Genomic DNA, 24,598 nt, shown 5'->3' with positions numbered 1-24,598 from the left:
TTCGTCTGACGTGACCCTGCACCGCCCCCTCCCCGCCCCGCCCCGCCCCCGCCCCGCCCCCGGCTGCGCGGCGCCCGCCCTCCCTCAGCCAGAGCAGCTCGCCTGAGGCTGCTGAGGCGGCGGCCGGTGTAGTGGTCTCGGTACCTGTTCCAACCGCGGCTCGCGGGCCCGTGCCGGTCCCGGTCCCCGGCGCGGTAGTCCGAGCCCCTGCGGCGGGCGGGCGATGGTGCGGCGGAGCGCGCGGACGCGGGCGGCGCGGCGGCGGGCATGAAGGAGGATGGAAGGGCAGGACGAGGTGTCGGCGCGGGAGCAGCACTTCCACAGCCAAGTGCGGGAGTCCACGGTGCGTGGGGACCGAGGCAGCCCTGACAGCCCCGCGCGCCTGCCCGGGCCCTCCGTCCCTGCCCCCGGGCCCCTCACCTCCGGGCCTGCACCCCGCGCCTCCCGCCCCGGCCTCTGCCGCTCTCCCTCCCCAGCCCTCCCCTCCCCTCCCTCTGCCTGCCCCCCGCTCCGTTCCTCCTTCCCCTGCCCCCTCCCGCTCCCTCGTTCCAGCCCGGACCCCGCCCCTGCCCCGCGGCCCCGGTCCTGCCCTTCCCTTTCCGCGGGGAGGGCTGCGGTACGCGCCGCGCTCCGGGACCCCGGGGGCTTCCTCTCTGGGGGGATGTGCGGCTCGCGCCTCGGGGTGTGGACGGCGGCCCGGCCGGTGCGCGCCCCCGCGCTCCGCCGCCCGGCCAGGTAGGCAGGTGGATGCGCAGGCGTCCCGGAGAGCCTGGGTGGGCCCGGTGGGTCCTGGAAGGACCAGGCTGCGCGGAGCCCGCCCACCTCTCTCGTTTGGACCCGGCCGGTTACCTTGTCCCAGTCAACACCTGCCCTCCCGGCGCCTCACGTTTCCATCCCTCTTTCATCTCCCCCAGCCCCCACGTGGATTGAGTTCGAAACCTTCCCTTTTGGGGTGAGAATATTGGTTATTTATGGGAGTGAGAACCTCAGCAAAAGTCCATTTTGCTCTGCAAGCAACTTCTTAGGGAAGCAGCTTCTTTTTTGGCCCATGTTTCTATGTGTGCTGTTGGCAGGGGTCAGGAAGTGGACTTGACCTTGGAAAGTCTACTTTGATGTTTTTATCTTTTCGTGATGCTCTAGAATGTATTATAATTGGGTTTATCTGTGTTTTCATAACGGTTGTAAAATATATCAATTTTTTATATTTGTATTTACCCCTCTTCTAAGTTGTCTACGATTCAGTCACACTTGGTTTGAGGTGAAGAATTGTCTAATTTGTGTACTTACTGATCTTGAAAATTGAGAATCACTTTGGAAGTCATACTTTGAATAAAGAGGACATGTGAAGTCTGAGCTGGTGGAATTTGAGTTCGTGGAATTTGGTACAAATTTATTTGTAATTTTTTTAATTGAAGCTAAAATACACAGAGATAAATTCGTGAAGTCATACATGTACCCTTCAGATCATTTCATACTAAACACACCTGTGTACTCCTGAATCCACCAGGAGTTTGAGACCGGTCAGCCTGGGCAACATGGTGAATCCCCATCTCTACCATTATAAATAAAGAAAAAAAGAAATAGAATTTTACTATCATCCCGGAGACTGATTCCTTTCCCCCTTCCAGTTACTTTCTCCTCCACCAAGGGTAAACATTGCCCTGGCTTCTAATATCATAGATTAGTTTTTGCTTAGTTTTGAACTTTATGTAAATAGAATCTTATGTTATACACTCTTTTGTGTCCAGTTTCTTCTACAGTGTTTGTGAAATTTCTCCATTTTGTATGTGGTTATAATTCATTCTCAGTGCCGTAGTTGTGTGACTATAGCACAATTTATTTTTCATTTTACTGTTGATGGGCACTTCAGTAGTTTCTAGGTCTTGGCTATGAATATATATACACACACATATACATATATATATTTATTTATTTGTTTGTTTTGAGATGGAGTCTCCTTCTGTCTCCCAGGCTGGAGTGCAGTGGCACAATCTTGGCTCACTGCAACCTCTGCCTTTGGGTTCAAGTGATTCTCCTACCTCAGCCTCCCGAGTGGCTGGGATTACAGGTGCATGCCACCACACTCAGCTAATTTTTCTATTTTTATTAGAGACGGGGTTTCGCCATGTTGGTCAGGCTGGCCTTGAACTCCTGATCTCAGGTGATCCACCTACGTTGGCCTCCCAAAGTGCTTGGATTACAGGTGTGAGCCACCACACCTGGCTGGCTATGAATATTTTTGTACATAGCTTTTGGTGGACATGTTTGTGCATTTCTGTTGGGTATAGCCCTAGAAATGGAAACCCTAGGTTAAAGAGTGTGCTTTTGTTCATCTTTAGTAGATGCCTTTAAACAATTTTCCGAAGTGGTTGTACCAGTGTACACTTCCGCCAGTACTGAGAGCCTCAGAGGTGTGGTTGTTTCTCATCTTTACCAACACTTGATATTTGCTGTCCTTTTTAATTTTAGTCATTCTAGCAAGTGTGTTTATAGTGTTCATCGTATGAATAATTTTAATTTGCATTTTCCTGATAACTAATGAATTTGAGCACCTGTTTGTTTATTAGCCATTTGGAAATCTTTTGTGAAGGGTCAAATTTTTTTCCCCATTTAAAAATTAAGTTTATCTTTTTAATATTGATTTGCAAGGTCTTTACAGTATAACTTGTATTATATTGTAATACAAATGGATAAGATTTCTTTGTCAGAGATAGATATATATATATATATATATACATACAGCACGTATTTCTTTCCCACTCTGTGGATGCCTTTCACTCTTAATGATATCTTCTGATCGACAGAAATTATTAATTTTAATATAGTTCAATTTATTACAATTTTTTGAGTACTTTTTATGTCCTGGTTAAGAAATCGCTGTTTACTCTAAGACTGACGTTCTCTTGTTCTTTCCTCGAAATGCTTTATTGAATTATTCTCATTTAAATTTGCAGTCTATCTAGAATTTATTTTTTGTGTCTGGTGCAAGGTAGGAGTCACACTTTTTTCTCCCACAGGAATGTCCAGTTGCTCCAGCACTATTTATGACTTTTGTCACAGATAGGTAACTGTATATTCATAAGATTTAATTTTAGACTTTATGCTGTTTTATTGGTCTATTTGTCTTTAGTTTTATTATTATTTTTAAATTTGAGACAGGGTCTCACTCTCTTGCCCAGGCTGTAGTGCAGTGGCGCAATCATGGCTCACTGCAGCCTTGACTTCCCAGGCTCAGGCGATCCTCCCACCTCAGCTTCCCAAGTAGCTGGGACTATAGGCGTGAATCATACAGGTGTGCACTAGCAGACCCAGCTAATCTTTTAATTTTTTGTAGAGGCGAGGTCTCACCATGTTGACCAGATCTGTCTCCTGGGCTCAAGTGATCCTCCTGCTCTTTGGCTTTAGTTTTAATTAATTAGATATTCTAGAATTTCGGTTGAGAAAGGGACACATGTTAAAACAGTCCAGAGCTTTGTCTACTCCCCTGAAAACAACTTGGTTTTGGTACTGATGACAGAGTTCTTTAGTTCTGACTGTCCTCGCCCCTGTTTCCCTCAATCCAGCACCCCTGGCTGGTTGAGTCTACTCCATCTTCTACAGAACCAGCATAGACAGTGACCAGGCTCAGGGTTCCCAGTCTTTGGCATTTCTTTCTCAAATGATTTATATTTAGAGTGAATGTAAATACTTGCTTTTTCTGTAAGACCTGTTGCCAATTTTTGAAATTATTCAATTGTTTCTGATTTTGCTACATAATGCTATAATTGCTTAACTTTTTAATCATGATAAGATATATATATATAACATGCAATTTACCATATCTAAATATACAGTTCAGTGGCATTAAATACATTCACATTGTTGTGCAGCCACCACCACTATCCATTTCCAGAACTTTTTCATCACCTGAAACTTGATACCCATGAAACAGTAACTCTCCATTCCCCACTGTCTCCAGCTGCTGGTTCTGCCTATATGAATCTGACTGTTCCAAGTTGAACCACAAAATATTTGTCCTTTTCTGTCTGGCTTATTTCACTTAGCATGATGCCTCCAGCGCTCACCTGTGTTGCGGCGTGTGTCAGAATTTCTTTTTCCTTTTCTTTTTTTTGGAGACAGTCTTTGTTGCCCAGGCTAGAGTTCAATGGCGTGATCTCAGCTCATTGCAACGTCTCCCTCCCTGGTTCAAGCAATTCTCCTGCTTCAGCCTCCCGAGTAGCGGGGATTACAGGCGTGCGCTACCACGCTTGGCTAATTTTTGTATTGTTAGTAGAGATGGGGTTTCACCATGTTGGCCAGGCTGGTCTCGAACTCCTGACCTCAGGTGATCCACCCGCCTCAGCCTCCCAAAGTGCTGGGATTACAGGTGTGAGCCACTGCGCCTGGCCTAATTTTTGTGTTTTTTGTAGAGATGGGGTTTTGTTATGTTGCCCAGGCTAGTCTCGAACTCCTGGCCTCCCAAAGTGCTGGGATTACAGGCCAACGCACCTGGCCCAGAATTTGTTAAGGCCGAATATATTTTCTTTTTGTGTATACCGTATTTTGCTTATCCATTCAATCATCAATTGACCTGAGTTGTTTCCGTTTTTGGCTATTGTGAATAATGCTGCTGTGATCATGGGTGTAGAAATATCTATTAGAGTCCCTGCTTTCAATTCAGAAGTAAAATTGCTGGATTATATGATAATTCTATGTTTAATTTTTTGAGGAACTGCCATACCATTTTCCACAGAGGCTTTACCATTTTATATTCCCTCTGGCAAGGAGCCAGGATTTCCGGTTCTTCCACATCTTCACCAACACACATTGTTTTCTGTTTTTCTTCCTTTTTTTAAAATGGATGTGAAATGGCATCTTATGGTGGTTTCGATTTGCATTTCCCTAATTATTAGTGAAGTTCAGGATTGTTTCATGTGCTTATTAACTATATGTACATCTTCTTTGGAGAAATATCTGTTCTTTGCCTGTTTTTGAATTGCGTTGCTTGATTTTTGTTGTTGAGTTCTAGGAGTTGTTTATATATTCTGAATATTAACCCTTTATCAGGCATGTGATTTGCAAACACTTCTCTCCCATTCTGTAGGGTTGCCTTTTTACTCTATTGATAGTGTCCTTTGATGCACAAAAGTTTTTAATTTTGTAGTCTAATTTATCTGTTTTTTCATTTGTTGCATGTGTTTTTTTGTGTCATCCAAGAATTCATCACCAGCTCCGGCATCATGAAGGTTTTCCTCTAAGAGTTGTATAGTTTTAGCTCTTATGTTTAGGTCTTTGATACATTTTGAATTAATTTTTGTGTACAATATAGTGTTTAACTTTTAAATACTCATGTAATAATTTTGTCTTTTGTGTTATGAATGTCTCATAGATCTCTTGTCAGTTGCTTTAGTGATCATATTTGACTTTGGCTATTAATATCAGGTAGTAATGATTCATTTCCTTTCTTTTGAGAGCTAGCTATGAAATCCTAAGACTGCCAACTAACTGAGTAGACCCTGTCTTGGCTAAGGGGACCCCAGGAAGCCGTAAAAACTGAATTCCCAGCCAGAATGAGATGGGAGATCTGACACGCCTTGTTATACCCACTCCCTTTTGAGGTTTAAAAACAACAACTGACCAGCATTAATGTTAAAATAGAGATCTTAAGACTGAGAGAACAGACTCTTTGTGGCAATAAAATACCAAATGGTGGACAAGATGTAGGGCCATGCCAAGCAAGGGTTAAGTAAAGCACCCCCCCCGCCCCCCCTTAAAGAATAAACTCGGTTCTAACTATCTCAAGGTGTTTCTTTTTTCCTAGCAGCTAAACAAGCACTGGCCTCCAGATAAGCAATATTAATAACTGCAGCTCACTCTCTGCCAGACCCTGACTAACTGACCCTCACTCCCCTGTTCCACAAGCTATAACTACAGCTTTGATTGGATAAGAGACTGATTTCAGGAACTTTGTCCTGATAAGAGCACTGAGCATGAACTGGTTCTGGCCAGTTTACAGAGGCTGTGCACTTGAGTGCCTTCATGTCCCTGCTTCGCCATCTGACTACAGGGCCTCATTGTAATGTGTTTAGATGTTAAGTCTCCACCCACAAGTGAATGCGGATAAGTATGTAATATACATGTTTATTCAGCCTGCATGTGCATGACCTCCCCCGCTTTGTGAATATTCATAGCTCCTCCTATAACCTGTTAAATATATAAACTTGGCCAACCCGTTCAGCAGAAATCCCTGTTCTATCCTCCCTTGAAGTGTCTGTTTCTGTGCTCTGCGGGAGGATGCTTCTCAGCCATCAGGATTGCCACCTTGTAGGCTGTGACTCTCTTCAAAATTATTTTTGAGGCAGAGTGTCGTTCCGTCACTCAGGCTGGAATGCTGTGGCACAAACACGGCTCACTGCAGCCTCTACCTCCCAGGCTCAAGAGATCTTCCTACTTGAGCCTTCCAAGTAGCTGGGACTACAGGCACATACAACCATACCTGGCTGATTTTTGTATTTTTTGTAGAGACGAGGTTTCACCATGTTACCTAGGCTGGTCTTGAACTCCTGGGCTCAAGTTATTCACCCACCTTAGCCTCCCAAAGTATTGGGATTACAGGTGAGTCACTGCAAGTCTTTTTTTTTTTTTTTTTTGGGACAGTTTCACTCTGTCACCCAGGCTGGAGTGCAGTGGCACGATCTCAGCTCACTGCAACCACTGTCTCCTGGGTTCAAGCAATTCTTGTGCCTCAGCCTCTTGAGTAGCTGGGATTACAGGTGCCCACCACCACACCTGGCTAATTTTATTTATTTATTTATTTATTTATTTATTTATGATGTGGAGTCTTACTCTGTCATCTAGGCCGGAGTGCAGGGGCATGATCTAGGCTCACTGTAACCTCTGCCTCCTGGGTCAAGTGATTCTCCTGCCTCAGCCTCCCACTGGGATTACAGGCGCCTGCCACCATGCCTGGCTAATATTTTTGAATTTTTAGTAGTGACGGGATTTCACCATGTTGGCCAGGCTGGTCTCGAACTCCTGATCTCAAGTGTTCCTCCTGCCTTGGCCTCCCAAAATGCTGGGATTACAGGTGTGAGTCAATGCGCCTGGCCATTTTTGTATGGACAGGTTCTTTCCATGTTACCCAGGCTGGTCTTGAACTCTCCTGGCCTCAAGTAATCCTCCTGCCCCAGCTTCCCAAAGTGCTGGAATTAGAGGTGTGAGCCACCATGCCCAGTCTGGCTGCACAGTCTGAAATCTTCCTTATCCTGGGTATGGCTTAAGCTCCCCTCTTGGCTGTAATATTTTTGGAACCAAGTCTGGGGTTGACTGGGACTTTTTTTTTTTTTTTTTTTCCATGGAGTCTCGCTCTGTCACCCAGGCTGGAATGCAGTGGAACAATCCCAGCTCACTGCATCCTCCGCCTCCCAGGTTCCAGTGATTCTCCTGCCTCAGCCTCCCAAGTAGCTGGGATTACAGGCACCCGCCACCATGCCTGGCTAATTTTTGTATTTTTAGTAGAGATGGGGTTTTGCCACGTTGGCCAAGCTGCTCTCGAACTCCTGACCTCAGGTGATCCGCCCCCGCCTCAGCCTCCCAAAGTGCTGGGATTACAGGCCTGAGCCACCGTGCCTGACCAGACTGGGACTTTTACAACAGAGATTTTAGAACCTTCCCATTTAGTTGGCTTCTTTTAGGCCAAATGAGAGGTGGGAGATAATGGGGATAGAAGGAATTATCCTTCACCTGCTGCCTCTCTAGGTGAGTTTACCTGCTGTTTTCTGCCAATGTCTTGCCCTCAACTCTATGGCTTAGCCTTTGTGCAGCAGATCAAAAACTTTAGTCCTTCCCACTTGAGGATAGTGGTTGGGCAGAAGATGGGAACCAGTCACCAATCTGGTATGTAAGTTCAGAATACAGTTATCTTGGAGTCTGTAGTCTTTTCTGACCTTTGCCATTGCCCTCCAGCCAAAGACTACCAAGAGCACACCTGTAGTTGGACAAATTGGGCTTATTGCATATTGCAGTGAGTTCCGTGGGGAACTGTGGGGTGTTTAAGTAACTTTTCAAGTGAGATTTGGGCTTCTACTAGGTAATTTGGGAAGCGTTTAAGGAAGTGAGGCTTTGATCTATATGGGATGCTGTTAGGAAGCTGGAATAATTCTGTAATTGGATAGCTTAAGAAATCTTTTCTAGAAGGAGAGAAGACTGGAATAAAGCTAAAGCTGTAACTGGTAAAGAAGCAACAGTCATTCCTGTTAGCCAGGATAGAGAGATGGTCATTTTTGTGATTTGGACAATGTTCATGTTTTTTGCTTGTGTTCAGGAGTGATTACAGAGTGGTCTTGTTTAGTCTTTATCCATCATAGTCTTGTCTGATATTGATGTTCTCTGAAATTGTTTATGTTCTACGGAAGAGTCAGTCATCAAGGCCGAGGTGTGTGCCTTGCTCTGAGTTGCTTGCCAGTTTACAGCAACACCAAGACCCAGCTCTGATATCACCAGGCCAGCTCCCAGATGTCAGGGGCTGCTTTTCTTTTTCTCACATGGTTGTAAAGTCTTCTAGTGGAATGGTGTATTAGAAACAAATCCAATAGCCAACATACGTTGAAGTGATTTTCTAACATAGAAGAGCAAAAAGGAATGGGATAGAGGTATAAAGGTTTCATTGTATTTGGCTTTTCTAAACTGGGTTAAATCAGCTTTCCCTCTGTGGTGGGTCGCATAATGGCCCCTGAAGTTGGTAATCCATGTGATAATCCCTGGAACCTGTGGTATGTTACTTTACATGGGTAAAGGGATTTTGCAGATGTGAGTATGTTAAAGGGGAGTTATCCTGAATTATCCGGGTGGGCTCTATGTGATCACAGGGTCCTTATAGGAGAGGCAGGAGGGTCAGAGTCAGAAGGAGATATGATGACAGAGACAGAGTTGGAGTGATGCCCTTTGAGGAAGGAGGAGGGACCGTGAGCCAAGGAGTGTGGGCGGCCTCCAGAAGCTAGAAATGTCGAGGAGATGGATTCTTTCCTAGAGTCTCCAGAAGGAACCAACCTTGCTCACACCTTGATTTTAGCCCAGTGAAACTCAGTAAATTTGTGTTGTTTTAAGTCACTAAGTTTGTGTTATTTTGTTACAGCAACCATAGGAGATTCCTACTGTTTCATCAAGAGGCTTTGACTTTCACTGCTGTCGCTGTATATCTTACCACTCCCTAGTTGTATACTTGAGGTTAAAGGAAACTGGGACATTCTAATTACATTTGAGATAATTTTTCCTGTCTTCCTGTACTGTCCTCCTTTTTTTTTTTTTTCCTGAGATGGAGTCTTGCTCTGTTGCCCAGGCTGGAGTCCAGTGACGTAATCTTGACTCACTGCAGCCTCCGCCTCCTGAGTTCAGGCGATTCTCCTGCCTCAGCCTCCCAAGTTGCATGGATTACAGGTGTGTACCACTACACCTGGCTAATTTTTGTATTTTTAGTAGAGACAGGTTTCACCTGTTGTCCAGGGTGGTCTCGAACTCCTGACCTCAGTTGGTTTACCCGCCTCGGCTTCCCAAAGTGCTGGGATTACAGGCGTGAGCCACCGTGCCTAGCCCTGTCCTCGTTTTTTAAAACTTGATTTTATTGCAGTAAGAATACCTAATGTGAGATCTACCCTCTTAACAAAAAGTGTTTTTTTTTTTTTTTGAGTCAGAGTCTCGCACTGTTGCCCAGGCTAGAGTACAATGGTGTGATCTTGGCTCACTGCAACCTCCGCCTCCCAGGTTCACACAATTCTTCTGCTTCAACCTCCTGAGTAGCTGGGATTACAGTTGCCTGCCACCACATCCAGCTAATTTTTTATATTTTTAGTAGAGATGGGGTTTCACTATGTTGGCCAGGCTGGTCTCGAACTCTTGACCTTGTGATCTGCCTGCCTCGGCCTCCCAGAGTACTGGGATTACAGGCATGAGCCACTGCACCCAGCCCCTCTTAACGAATTTTTAAGTGTGCAATTATATTGTTGACTATAGGTACAATGTTGTACAGCAGATTTCTAGAAGTTACTCATCTTGCTTGACTGAAGCTTTATGACCATTGATTAGTAACTCTCAATTTCCTTCCCTGTTCCTGTCCCTGAGAACCACCATTTCCACTCTTTGAGTCTGTGAATGTGACCATTTTAGATACCTTATATAAGTGGGATCATGCAGTATTTGTCTTCCTGTGACTCTCTTTTTCACTTAGGTTAATGTCCTCAAGATTCATCTATGTTGTTGCATATTGCAGAATTTCCTTTTTTTCCCCCCTTGAGATGGAGTCTCGCTCTCTTGCCCAGGCTGGAGTGTGGTGACTGCAGCCTTGACCTGCTGGGCTCAAATGATCCTCCCACCTCAGCCTTCTAAGTAGCTGGGACTACTGGCACCCACTGCCATGCCTGGATAATTTTTTTTATTTTTTGTAGAGATGAGGTCTCACTGTGATGCCCAGGCTGGTCTCAAACTCCTGAGCTCAAGTGATCCTCCTGCCTTGGCCTCCCAAAGTGCTGGGATTATAGGCATGAGCCATCATGCCCAGCTGAATGTCCTTTTTTCAATTATTTTTAAAGGTGAATAGTATTCCATTGTATACTACATTTTCATTATCCATCTGTTAATAGACATTTAGGTTGTTTCTACATCTTTGCTATTGTGAATATTGCCTTGGTGGATATAGGAGTGCTAATATCTTTGGGATTGCGATGGTGATTCTTTAGGATAAATAGTCAGAAGGGAGATTGCTGAATCATATGGTAGTTCTGTTTCTAATTTTTTCAGGAACCCACATATTTTCCATAGCAGCTGCATCATTTTGCATTCTCATCAACAGTCTGCAAGGGTTCCGATTTCTCTTCAGCCTTGTCAACACTTGTCTTTTTTTTTTTTAATCATAGCCATCCTAACAGGTGTGAGGTGATAACTCATTGTGGTTTTGATTTACATTGCCCTGGTAATTAGTGACATTGAGCATTTTTTCATATACATGTTGGCTGTTTGTATGTCTTTAGAGAAATGTTTTATTCAAGTCCTTAGCCTGTTTTTAAATCAAGTTATTAGTTGTTTTTACCTTTGTGCTGTGGAAGTTTCTTACGTATTTTGGATATTAACCCCTTTTCAGATACACAATTTGTAGATATTTTCTCTCATTTCCATCACTGTGTTGATTGTCCACTTTGCTGTACAGAAGCTTTTGAGTTTTATGTATTCCCACTTATATATTTTTGTTTTTATTGCCTGCGCTGTTGGTGTTATATCCGTGAAATCATTGCCAGGGCCGGTGTTGTGAAGGCTTCCCTCAGTGTTTTTCTCTGAGAGTTTTATAGTTTCATGTTTTCCGTTTAAGTCTTTAATCCTTTGTAAGTTGATTTTTGTGTATGGTGTGAGAGAAGGCTGCATTCTTTTGAATGTGAATCTCCTGTTTTCCCAACACCATTTGTTGAGGACGTTTTTCTTTCCCTGTTGTGTATTATTTGCAGCCTTGTGTAAGATCAGGTGACTGTACATAAATGGATTTATTTCCAGGCGCTCTATTCTGTTCCGTTGTTCTATATATCTGTCTTTATGTCAGTACCATACTATTTTGATAACTAGCTTTGTGTAATAATATATTTTGAAATCAGGAGGTGTGATGCCTCCAACTTTGTTCTTTCTCAAGATTAACTTGGCTATTTGTGGTCGTTTGTCATTCCATAAGATTTTTAGAATTTTTTTCTATTTCTGTTTAAAAAAATGCCACTGGGGGCCGGGTGCAGTGGCTCATGCCTGTAGTCCCAGCACTTTGGGAAGCCGAGGCGAGTGGATCGCCTGAGGTCAGGAGTTCAAGACCAGCCTGGCTAACGTGGTGAAACCCTGTTTCTACTAAAAATACAAACATTGGCCAGGCGTGGTGGAGCATGCCTGTAATCCCAGCTACTCGGGAGGCTGAGGCAGGAGAATCACTTGAACCCAGGAGGCAGAGGTTGCAGTGAGCTGAGATTGTGTCACTGCACTCCAGCCTGGGTGGCAGAGTGAGTCTCCGTCTCAGAAAAAAAAAAAAAAAAATACCATTGGGATTTTGACAGGGCTTGCATTGAATCTGTAAATTGCTTGGGTATTATGGATATTTTGACAATATTAAGTCTTCCAATCCATGAACATAGGGTGTCTTTCCATTTGTCTGTGCCTTTTTTAATTTTTTTTTTTTTTTTTTTTAGTTTTAAATTTTTTATTTCCATAGGTTTTTGGGAAGCAGGTGGTATTTGGTTACATGAGTTAAGTTCTTTAGTGGTGACTTGTGAGATTTTGGTGTACCCATCACACAAGCGGTATATACTGAACCCAATTTGTAGTCTTTTATCCCTCACCCCTTTCCCACCCTTTCCCCCTGAGTCCCCAAAGTCCATGTGTCATTCTTATGCCTTTGCATCATCATAGCTTAGTTCCCACTTGTGAGTGAGAACATGCGATGTTTGGTTTTCTTTTCCTAGGTTACTTCACTTAGAATAATAGTCTCCAATCCCATCCAGGTTGTTGCGAATGCCATTATTTCATTCCTTTTTATGACTGGATAGTATTCCATTGTTATATATACCACAGTTTCTTTATCCACTTGTTAATTGATGGGCATTTGGGTTGGTTCCACATTTTTGCAACTGCATATTGTGCTGCTATGAACCTGTGTGTGCAAGTATCTTTTTTGTATAATGACTTCTTTTCCTCTGGGTAGATACCCAGTAGTGGTATTGCTGGATCGAATGATAGTTCTACTTTTAGTTCTTTAACACATCTCCACACTGTTTTCCATAGTGATTGTACTAGTTTACATTCCCATCAGCAGTGTAAAAGTGTTCCCTGTTCACTGCATCCATGCCAACATCTGTTCTTTTTTGTTTGTGATTATGGCCATTCTTGCGAGAGTAAGGTGGTATCACATTGTGGTTTTCATTTGCTTTTCCCTGATCATTAGTGATGTTGAGCATTTATTCATAGGTTTATTGGCTATTTGTATATCTTCTTTTGAGAATTGTCTGTTTATGTCCTTAGCCCACCTGTTTTACTTTTGAGACAGAGTCTCACTCTGTCGCCCAGGCTGGAGTGCAGTGGCGCGATCTCGGCTCACTGCAAGCTCTGCCTCCTGAGCTTACGCCATTCTCCTACCTCAGCCTCCTAAGTAGCTGGGACTACAGGCACCTGGCACCATGCCTGGCTAATTTTTTGTGTTTTTAGTAGAGACGGGGTTTTACCGTGTTAGCCAGGATGGTCTCGATCTCCTGACCTTGGGATCTGCCCGCCTCAGCCTCCCAAAGTGCTGGGATTACAGGCATGAGCTACTGCGCCCGGCCCCTTAGCCCACTTTTTGATGGGATTGTTTGTTTTTCTCTTGTTGATTTGAGTCCATTGTAGATTCTGGATATTGGTCCTTTGTCAGATGTATGATTGTGAAGATTTTCTCCCATGCTGTGGGTTTTCTGTTTACTTTGCTGATGGTTCCTTTTGCCATGCAAAAGCTGTTTAATTCTCAGCTGTTTATCTTTGTTGTTATTGCATTTGCTTTGGATTCTTAGTTATGAAATCTTTTCCTAAGCCAGTGTCTAGAAGGGCTTTTCTGATATTATCTTCTAGAATTTTTATAGTTTCAAGTCTTAGATTTAAGTCCTTGATCCATCTTGAGTTGATTTTTATATAAGGTGAGAGATGAGGATCCAGTTTCATTCTCCTACATGTGACTTGCCAGTTATCTCAGCACCATTTGTTGAATAGGGTGTCCTTTCCCGACTTTATGTTTTTGTTTGCTTTGTGGAAGATCAGTTGGCTGTTTTTGGGTTTATTTCTGGGTTCTCTATTCTGTTCCACTGGTCTGTGTGCCTATTTTTATACCAGTACCATGCTGTTTTGGTGACTATGGCCTTATAGTATAGTTTGAAATCAGATAATATGATACCTCCAGATTTGTTCTTTTTGTTTAGACTTGCTTTGGCTACATGGGCTCTTTTTTGGTTCCATGTGAATTTTAGGATTGTTTTTACTAGTTCTGTGAAGAATGATGGTGGTATTTTGATGGGAATTGCGTTGAATTTGTAGATTGCTTTTGGCAGTATGGTCATTTTCACAATATTGATTCTAACCATCCATGAGCATGGGATGTATTTCCATTTGTTTGTGTCATCTATGATTTATTTCAGCAGTATTTTGTAGTTTTCCTTGTAGAGGCCTTTCACCTTCTTAGTTAGGTATATTCCTAAGGTTTTATTTGTTTTTTTTGCAGCTATTGTAAAAGGGGTTGAGTTCTTGATTTGATTCTCAGCTTGGTTGCTGTTGATGTATAGGAGAGCTACTGATTTGTATACATTAATTTCATGTCCTGAAACTTGGCTGAATTCATTTATCAGTTTTAGGAGCTACTTGGAGAAGTCTTTAGGGTTTTCTAGGTATACAATCATATCATCAGCAAACAGCAACAGTTTGATTTCCTCTATACCAATTTGGATGCCCTTTATTTATATCTCTTGTCTGATTGCTCTGGCTAGGACTTCCAGCACTATGTTGAATAGAAGTGGTGAGAGTGGGCATCCTTTTCTTGTTCTATTTCTCAGAGGGAATGCTTTCAACTTTTCTCCATTCAGTATTATGTTGGCTGTGGGTTTGTCATAGATGGCTTTTATTACATTGAGATATGTCTCTTGTATGTAGATTTTGCTCAGGGTTTTAATTATAAAACGATGCTGGATTTTGTTTCATGCTTTTTCTGCGTCTATTGAGATGATCATGTGATTTTTGTTTTTAATTCTGTTTATGTGGTGTATCACATTTATTGACTTGCGTATGTTAAACCTTCTGTGGTATGAAACCCACTTGATCAACACTTTCTGATATGTTTTTGGATTCGGTTAGCTAATATTTTGTTAAGGATTTTAGCATCTATGTTGATCGAGGATATTGGTCTGTAGTTTGCTTTTTTTGGTTATGTCCTTTCCTGGTTTGGTGTTAGGATGATACTGGCTTCATAGAATGATTTAGGGAGGATTCCCTCTTTATCTTGTGGAATAGTGTCAATAGGATTGGTACCAATTTTTGTTTAATTGTCTGGTAGGATTCACCTATGAATCCATCTGATCCTGGACCTTTTTTTTGTTGGTAAATTTTAAAATTACCATTTCAATCTTACTGCTTGATTTTGATGTATTTGGGGTATCTAATTCTTCCTGATTTAAGCTAGGGGGTTGTGTCTTTCCAGGAATGTATTCATGTCTTCCAGGTTTTCTAGTTTACGTGCCTAGAGGTGTTCATAATAGCCTCGAATCCTCTCTTATTTTCTTGGTTAATCTTGCTAATGGTGTATCAATTTTATTTATCTTTTCAAAGAACCAGCTTTTTGTTTCATTTATCTTTTGTATTGTTTTTTGTTTGTTTCAATTTCATTTAGTTCTGCTCTGATCTTGGTTATTTCCTTTCTTCTGCTGGGTTTGGGTTTGGGTTGTTCTTGTTTTTCTTGTTCCTTGAGGTGTGACCTTAGATCATCTATCTGTGCTCTTTCAGACTTTCTGATGTAAGCATTTAGGGCTATGAACTTCCCTCTTAGCACCGCCTTTGCTGTATCCCAGAGATTTTGATAGGTTGTGTCACTATTATTGTTTGGTTTGAAGAATTTTTAAATTTCCATCTTGATTTCATTGTTCACCCAGTGATCATTCAGGAGCGGGTTATTTAATTTCCATGTATTTGTCTGGTTTTGAAGGTTCCTTTTGGAGTTGATTTCTAGTTTTATTCCACTGTGGTCAGGGAAGTATTTGGTATAATTTCAATTTTCTCAAATTTATTAAGACTTGTTTTGTGTCCTGTCATATGGTCCGTCGTGGAGAAAGTTTCATGCTCTGATGAATGAAATGCATATTCTGCGGTTGTTGGGTAGGATGTTCTGTAAAGATCTGTTAAGTCCAGTTGTTCTAGGGTATAGTTTGAATCCATTATTTCTTTGCTGACTTTCTATTTTGATGACCTGTTTAGTGCTGTCAGTGGAGTATTGAAATCCCCCACTATTATTGTGTTGCTGTCTGTCTCATTTCTTAGGTCTAGTAGTAATTGTTTTGTAAATTTGGGAGCTCCAGTGTTAGGTGCATATATATTTATGATTGTGATACTTTCCTGTTGGACAAGACCTTTTATCATTATATAATGTCCCTCTTTGTCTTTTTTAACTGCTCTTGCTTTAAAGTTTGTTTTGTCTGATGTAAGAATAGCCACTACTGCTCACTTTTGGTGTCCATTTGCATGGAATGTCTTTTTCCACCCCTTTACCTTAAGTTTATGTGAGTCCTTGTGTGTTAGGTGAGTCTCTGGAAGGCAGCAGATGGTTGATGAATTCTTATCCATTCCGCAATTCTGTATCTTTTAAGTGGAGCATTTAGGCCATTTACATCCAATGTTAGTATTGAGATGTGAGGTACTATTCTATTCATTGTGCTATTTGTTGTGTTGCCTGTATACCTTGTTTTTTTTTTAAATTGTATTTTGTTTTATACAAAGGTCCTGTGAGAATTATGCTTTAAAGAGGTTCTGTTTTGATGTGTTTCCAGGATTTGTTTCAAGATTTACGGCTCCTTTTAGCAGTTCCAGTAGTTCTGGCTTGGTAGTGGCAAATTCTCTCAGCATTTGTCTGAAAAAGACTGTATCTTTCCTTCATTTATGAAGCATAGTTTCACTGGATACATAAGTTTTGGCTGATAATTGTTTTGTTTAAGGAGGCTGAAGATAGGGCCCCAATCCCTTCTAGCTCATAGGGTTTCTCCTGAGAAATCTGCTGTTACTCTGGTTTTTCTTTGTAGGTTACCTGGTGCTTTTGCCTCACGGCTCTTAACATTCTTTCCTTCATCTCGACTTTTAATAAGTTGATGACAGTGTGCCTAGAAGATGATCTTTTTATGATTAGTTTCCTAAGTGTTCTTTGAGCTTCTTGTATTTGGATGTCTAGGTCTCTAGCAAGGCCTGGGAAATTTTCCTCAGTTATTTCCCCAAATATGTTTTCCAGACTTTTAGATTTCTCTCCTTCCTCAGGAATGGCAGTTATTCTTAGGTTTGGTCACTTAACATAATCCCAAACTTCTTGGAGGCGTTGTTCATTTTTTCTCATTCTTTTCTTTGTCTTTGTTGACTTGGGTTAATTCAAAAAGCTTGTCTTCGAGGTCTGAAGTTCTATCTTCTGCTTGTTTGATTCTGTTGCTGAGACTTTCCAGACAATTTTGCATTTCTCTAAGTGTGTGCTTTATTTCCTGAAGCTTTGATTGTTTTTTATTTAAGCTGTCTGTTTTCATTGAAGATTTCTTTCCTCATTTATTGTATCATTTTTTTGATTGTCTTAAATTGGACTTCACCTTTCTCTGGTTCCTCCTTGATTAGCTTAATAACTGATCTTCGGAATTCTTTTTCAGGTAAATCAGGGATTTATTCTTGGTTTGGATCCATTGCTGATTAGCCAGTGTGATATTTTTGGAGGTGTTAAAAAACTTTTTCTTTGTCATATTACCAGAATTGTTTTTCTGATTCTTTTTCATTTGGGTAGGCTATGTCAGAGGAAAGGTCTAGGGCTCAAGGCTGCTGTTCAGATTCTTTTGTCCCCTGGGGTGTTCCACAGATGTAGTACTCTCCACCTTTTTCTAAGGATGTGGCTTCCTGAGGGCCGAGCTGCAGTGATTGTTATCTCTCCTGGATCTAGCCACTCAGCAGGTCTACCAGGCAGGGCTGGTACTGGGGTTGTCTGCACAGAGTCCTGTGATGTGAACCGTCTGCAGGTCTCTCAGCTGTGGATGACCACACAGCATTTGGACTGTCTCCTGGGTCCTACAGGAGCAATCTGCTTCTTTCAGAGGGTCTTTGGGTTCTCTAGGCTTTCCTGGTTTATTCCTGCAGTAGTTCTGGAGCAAAGGTTCACAATATGAGTCTCCACACACTGCTCTGTCTGTCCGAGTGGGAGCTGCAATGTAGTTCTGCCTCCCATCTGCTGTTTTTCCTCCAAATGTAGCCTTCTTTAATTTCTTTCATCAATGTTTTATGGTTTTCAGGATACAGGTCTTTCACCTCCTTGTTAAGTTTATTCTTAGGTTTTTTTTTTTTTTTTCTTTTTTTTTTTTGGAGACAGAGTTTTGCTCTTGTTACCCAGGCAAGTGATGTGATCTCGGCTCACCGGAGCCTCCACCTTTGCCTCCCTGGTTCAAGCGATTCTTATGCCTCAGCCTCCCAAGTAGCTGGGATTATAGGAATGCGCCACCACGCCCAGCTAATTTTTGTAGTTTTAGTAGAAGTGGGGTTTCTTCATCTTGGTCAGGGTGGTCTCGAACTCCTGACCTCAGGTGATCCATCTGCCTGGGCCTCCCAAAGTGCTGGGATTACAGGCATGAGCCACCGCGCCCAGCCTCTTCTTAGGTATTTTATTCTTTTTTTGTGCTATTGTAAGTGAGATTGTTTTACTAATTTCCTTTTTAGGTAGTTTATTAGTGGATGTTAATTTTTCTATCCTGCAACTTTATTGACTTTATTAGTTCTTTTTTTTTTCTTTATAATTCAGTCTTCATGGAGACTGTCAGAAGTTGCTAGTGCTGACTGTATTGCAGGTTATCGTGGCGGGTGTCAGGAAAAATAATCACACCTCAGATAAACCTGACCGGCTACGATACTGCCACTATTCAAAGCTAAATTTATTAGTTCTAACAGTTTGAAAAAAACTGTTAAATGGTTTTTTTATATCTAAGATGATGTCTTCTGCAAATGGACAGTTTTACTTCTTCCTTTCTGATTTGAATGCCTTTTATTTCTTTTTCTTGCCTAATTGCTTTAGGTAGGACTTCTAGAACTATGCTGCTTAAAAGTAAGTAATAGTGGACATCTCTGCCTTGTGCCTGATCTCAGTGGGAAAGCTTTCAGTTTTTCACAATTCAGTCGGATAGCTGTGAGCTTTTCATATATGGCCTTTATTACATTGAGATGATTTCCATTTGTTTGTAGTTTGTTGACAGTTTTTACCATGAAAGGGTGCTGAATTTTTCAGGTGATTTTTCTGCCTATTGGGATGATCGTATGATTGTTATCTTTAATTAATGTGGTGTACCACAGTAATTGATTTTCATATATTGAACCATTCTTGCATCCTAGGCATAAATCCCACTTAGTCATGGTTTATGATCCTTTTAATGTGCTGTTGGATTCAGTGAGCTGGTATTTTGTTGAGGATTTTCGTGTCTGTGTTCTTCAGGGATACTGGCCTGTAGCTGCTTCTTCTACGGCTTCTTTGTCTGGCTTTGGTGTCAGGGAATTGCTGGCTTTGTAAAATGTGTTTGAAAGTGTTCTCTCCACTTGAGTTTTTTGAAGGAGTTTGAGACAGATTGGTGCTAATTGCTCCTTAAGTGTTTGGTAGCGTTCATAAATGAAACCATCTGGTCCTGGGCTTTTCTCTTTCGGGAGGTTTTTGATTACTGATTCAGTCTGCATGCTTCTTACAGGTTTGTTCAGACTTTCTGTTTCTTCATGATTTAGTCTTGGTAGGATGTTATGTTTCTAGGAATTTATTCATTTCTTCTAGATTATCCAGTTTGTTGGCATGTGGTTGTTTTTAGTAGTCTCATGATCCTTTTTATTTCGGAGGCATCAGTTGTAATGTGTCTTTCCTTTCTTATTTGAGTCTTCTCTTTCTTTCTTAGTCTAGCTAAGGGTTTGTCAGTTTTATCTTTTCGAAAAACAAACTCTTAGTTTTGTTGTTTTTTCCCTATTTCTCTATTTTTTATTTTGTTTATTTCTTCTCTAATCTTTGTTACCTCCTTCCTTCTGCCAACTTTGGGCTTAGTAGTTTTCTAGTTCCTTGAGCTGTAAAGTGAGGTTATTTAAGATTTTTCTTCTTTTTTAATGTCAGCATTTATTGTTATGAGCTTCCTTCTTACTGCTGCTTTTGTCTCATCCCATAAGTTTTGGTATATTGTGTTTTTGTTATTTGTCTTGAGGTATTTTCTAATTTCCTTTTTTTCTTTTTCAGCCCAGTGGTTGTTCCAGAATGTGTTGTTTACTTTTCGTGTATTTGTAAATTTTTCGGTTTTCATTCTTCTATAGTCAGAAAAATACACTTGGCGTGATTTCAGCCGTCTTAAATTTGCTAAGGCTTGTTTTGTTACCTATCCTGTGATCTCTCCCAGGGAAGGATTCCTGTTTGCTTGAGAAGCACGTGTAGTTTGCTGCCATTGAGGAGAACGTTCTGCAGGTATCGTTAGGTTCATTTGGTCTATAGTGCTGTTGAACTCTTCTGTTTTCTTATTGATCTGTCTGGATGTTTTGTTCAGTACTGACAATGAGGTATTGAAGTCTCCAATCGTTACTCTAGTGTTTATTTCTCCCTTTAGTTCTGTCAGTGTTTGCTTTATATATTTATGTACTCTGATGTTGGGTGCATGTATACTTACAATTGTCATATCTCCCTGGTGGATTGATCCTTTTATCATTGTAAAATGTCTTTTATTTAAATTTTGTTTTTTTCTTATATTTCTGCTGTTTGTAAACAAAAACTTGTCCTTTTTGATAATGAGAAATGATGAATGTCTTGTGTTTCATGTGACAGTTTTTGCCCAATGTAAGTATAGCTACCTCTGCTCTCTCAATTACTATTTGTGTGGAATATTCAATTTTCTCTTTACTTTCAGCCTGTGTATGTCCTTAAATCTAAAGAGAGCTTCTTGTATTAGCATATGGTTGGATTTAAAAAAAAATCTATTCAGCCTTTTACTAGAGTTTAATCTATTTACATTTAAAGTAATTATTGATAGGAAAGAATTTTACTATTGGCATTTTGTTGTTTTTTTTGTTAGTCTTATAGTTTTTTTGGTTGTCTTACCCTTTCTTGCTGTCTACCTTTGGGTTTTGCTGATTTTTTTGTATTGATAGGCTTTGATTATTTTCTCTTTTTCCCTTTGGGTAACTTTTGTAGGTATTTTATATTCCTTCTTAAATTACAGTTGGAAGTATATCACCTGAGAGGTTAGACATCCAAAGGATGTTCAGGTCTTGCAGCATGATTTCTGATTAACACCAGAAATCTTCCATTTGTTTCCAAGCAAAAGTTATGCAGTAAGATAGAATATAAGGTCTCCGAGAGCCTTAAGCTTTTTTTTTTTCCTTCTTTACATGTCTGTAGTAGATATTTGTAGATATTAATTCTTGATGATCTTAGGGTTTTGAATATTATATCCAAATATAGTACAGGTTAATTTCCTGAATACCTTGGCAGTAAGATAATTTAAGAAACTTAAGGCATTATGGGAAAGATAGACATGAGAGTCTGATGTTCAGAATTTATCTTTGAAAGCCTTTAGAAATGTTTTAACACTTAATAAAATGATTTTTAGAAAGAACACTACATGAAGACAATATGTTCTGATTTTACACTGTTAATATCTATTAGCATGATTTGAAACACTTATCTTTATATTGTGCAATGCCAGTTTTTACTTTTTATTTTTATTTTTTGAGACAGGGTCTCACTTTGTTACCCAGGCTGGAGTGCAGTGGTGTGATCACGGCTCACTGCAGCCTTGACCTCCTGGGCTCAGGTCCCACCTCAGCCTCTCAAGTAGCTGAGACTACAGGTTTGCACTACCACGCCTGGCTAATTTTTGTATTTTTTGTAGAGATGGGGTTTCACCATGTTTCCCAGGCTGGTCTTGAATTCCTGGGCTCAAGCTGTCTGCCCACCTTGGCCTCCCAAAGTGTTGGGATTACAGGTGTGAGCCACCTCACCTAGCCACTGCAAGTCTGCTTTTTCTTTTTTGAGATGGCGTCTTGCTCTGTTGCCCAAGCTGGAGTGCAGTGGCACGATCTAGTCTCACTGCAACCTCTGCCTCCCAGGTTCAAGCAATTCTGCTGCCTCAGCCTGGGATTATAGGCACGCGCCATCACACCCGACTGATTTTCGTATTTTTAGGAGAGACAAGGTTTCATCACGTTGCTCAGGCTGGTCTTGAACTCCTGACCTTGTGATCTGCCCGCCTTGGCCTCCCAAAGTGCGGGGATAACAGGCCTGATCCACTGCACCCGGCCTGCCACTGGAAGTCATTAGCCAGGCGTGGTGGTGTGTGCTTATAATCCCAGCTACTTGGGAAGCTAAGGCAGGAGAATCGCTTGAACCCGGGAGGTGGAGGTTGCAGTGAGCCGAGATTGCACCACTGCACTCCAGCCTGGGCAACAAGAGTGAGACATCATCTCAAAAAAGAAAAACAAAAAACAAAAAACAAAAAACAAACAAACAAAGAAAATCTCCTTTTCATATTTGTAGATCTCATGATTCTTTAGTTGACACTTTATTTCTTGTCTTTTTTCCCTTTTTCATTTGGACTTAAAGTACACAGAATTGCATTAATCACAGTCCTTGGTTCATTTTTAAAACTTTTATTTTTATTAAAAAAATTTTTCTTCCCACCATCCATAGCCTCTAAAAGTCTTGGGATTACAGGCATGAGCCATGGCACCCAGCCACAACTGTGTTTTTTTTTTTTTTTTTTTTAACAGTTTTATTGATTTAATTCACATGCCACATAATTTACCCAGTTCAGTAGTTTTTAGCGTATCCACAGAGTTGTACAAGCATCACCACTGTCTAATCATAGAACATTTTCATTATCTCAGAGACAAACCTTATGTTCAGTAGCAGTCATTCCCTATTTGCACCCACATACTCCTTCCTCTAACCCTAGGCCACCACTGATCTACTTTGTCTAGATTTGCCTGTATAGATTTGTCTACTCTGGATATTTCCTATATAAATTGAATCATGTAATATGTACTCTTTTATATCTAGCTCCTTTCATTTAGCATGATATTTTCAAAGTTCAGCCATGTTGTAGCGTGTATCAGTACTTCATTTTTTTTTATGGTCCACTAATATTCCATTACTTGGATATGTCACATGTTTATTCATTCATCAGGTGGTGGATGGACCTTTGGGTTGTTTCCACTTTTTCGCTTTTATGAAAACGTTGCTATGAACATCTGTGTAGTTTTTGGGTGGATGTGTTTTTGAGCATATACCTAGGGGTGGACATGCTGGGTCATAAAGTAACTTTATATTTAATATTTTCAGGAACTGCTAACCTGTTTTCCAAAGTTGCTGCATCTTTTCACATTTCTACCACCAATGTTTGAGAATTCTAATTTCTTCACATCATTATCATCACTTGTCATTGTGATTTTTGATTATAGCCATTCTAGTGGGTATGAAGTGGTATTTCATTGTCATTTTGATTTGCATTTTACTGATGACTAATGATGTTGAGCGTCTTTTCATGTGCTTATTGGCTATTTGTGTATTTTCTTTGGAGAAATAGCTCTTCAACTTCTTTGTCAATTTTTTTTTTTTTTAATTGAGTTGTAAGAATTCTTTATATAATTTGTGAAAGTCACCAATGCTGTGATGGAGTCACTTACGTCCGACCCAAACAAAGTGGAGCCGGCAGGTCATGAAGAAGGAAATCTCACGCTTCTATGTCTGAGATAAGAACTATCACAAGGGTCTTCTAAAAACTCATAAGAGGCCAGGCGCAGTGGCTCACGCCTGTAATCCCAGCACTTTGGGAGGCCAAGGCAGGTGGATCACGAGGTCAGGACTTCCAGACCAGTCTGGTCAAGATGATGAAATCCCGTCTCTACTGAAAATACAAAAATTAGCTGGGTGCTGTGGTGGGCGCTCGTAATCCCAGCTACTCAGGAGGCTGAGGCAGGAGAATCTCTTGAACCCCGGAGGCGGAGTTTGCAGTGAGCCGAGTTTGTGCCACTGCACTCTAGCCTGGGCGATGGGGCAAGACTCTGTCTCATAAAAAAAAAAAAGAAAAAAAAAAAGAAAAGAAAAATCCCCAGAAAAAAAACTCATAAGAAATTCCTGTATGTCCTACATGTCTTAGTCGTCCTGCATATTCTGCACACATCTGTAACAGGGTTTATTACAAGCAGTTCCTCATGGATTGCAGCCTTCCAGATAAGCCACTCTCACAAGATGAACATTTGCATAGCAATGGCTGTCTCCACCAATAAATTGGCACCAGCATCTACAACTAGCCCCTGTAACTAATGATTTTTGTTTCAAAATAGCTTACGTGGACCTCTCCTCTTTGCCTTTAAAAGTTTCACCTCACTTCATCCTATCTTGATATGCCTTTGATCTGTTGTAGCAAACATCTAGATTGCAATCACCTGTCACTCCCAAATAAAATTTTCTTTTGGAGAGTTTCTTTGTCATTATTGTAGGTTGACATAATCTAGACATAAATCCCTTATCAGACACATGACTTGCAAATGTTTGCTATTCTGTGGGTCTTTTTATTTTCTTGATTGTAGGACAAAAGTTTTAAATTTTGTTGACATTCAGTTTCTCTATTTTTTTTGTCTTTTGAGATTTTAATGTCATATGCAAGAAGACCTTGCCAACCTAAGGTCTTGTAGATTTACTTCTATACCTTCTTCCAGTAATTTTATAGGTTTAGCTCTTACATGTAGATCTACGTTCCGTTTTCAGTTAATTATTGTGTATGATGTAAGAAGTGGTCCCATCTCCATTCTTTTGCATATGGATATCCAGTTATTCCAGCACCATTTGTTAGAAATGCTC

The 24,598-nt window shown here is 41.1% G+C and overlaps 1 protein-coding gene across 7 annotated transcripts in view; it reads left to right on the top strand.

Annotated features, from left to right (window-relative positions):
* The first annotated feature begins 72 nt into the window (after nt 1–72).
* The window catches only part of LMBR1 (limb development membrane protein 1), a 213,179-nt gene continuing 188,653 nt past the window's right edge, over nt 73–24,598 (top strand). For 5 of the 7 annotated variants that reach the window (XM_073009552.1, XM_073009550.1, XM_073009553.1 and 2 more), the window contains exon 1: nt 73–343. In XM_073009552.1, the coding sequence (XP_072865653.1) occupies nt 278–343 (66 nt within the window). In that variant the 5' untranslated portion in view covers nt 73–277. Of the gene's footprint in view, nt 344–711; nt 736–24,598 lie in introns of those variants that run through there. The other 2 variants (XM_073009551.1, XM_073009554.1) reach the window with 1 other exon arrangement.

The sequence above is a fragment of the Chlorocebus sabaeus genome, chromosome 21, assembly GCF_047675955.1.
Source record: "Chlorocebus sabaeus isolate Y175 chromosome 21, mChlSab1.0.hap1, whole genome shotgun sequence".
NCBI lineage: Eukaryota > Metazoa > Chordata > Mammalia > Primates > Cercopithecidae > Chlorocebus > Chlorocebus sabaeus.
Note: the sequence above shows the minus strand (reverse complement) of the source record. Positions and strands in the feature narration are given on the sequence as shown.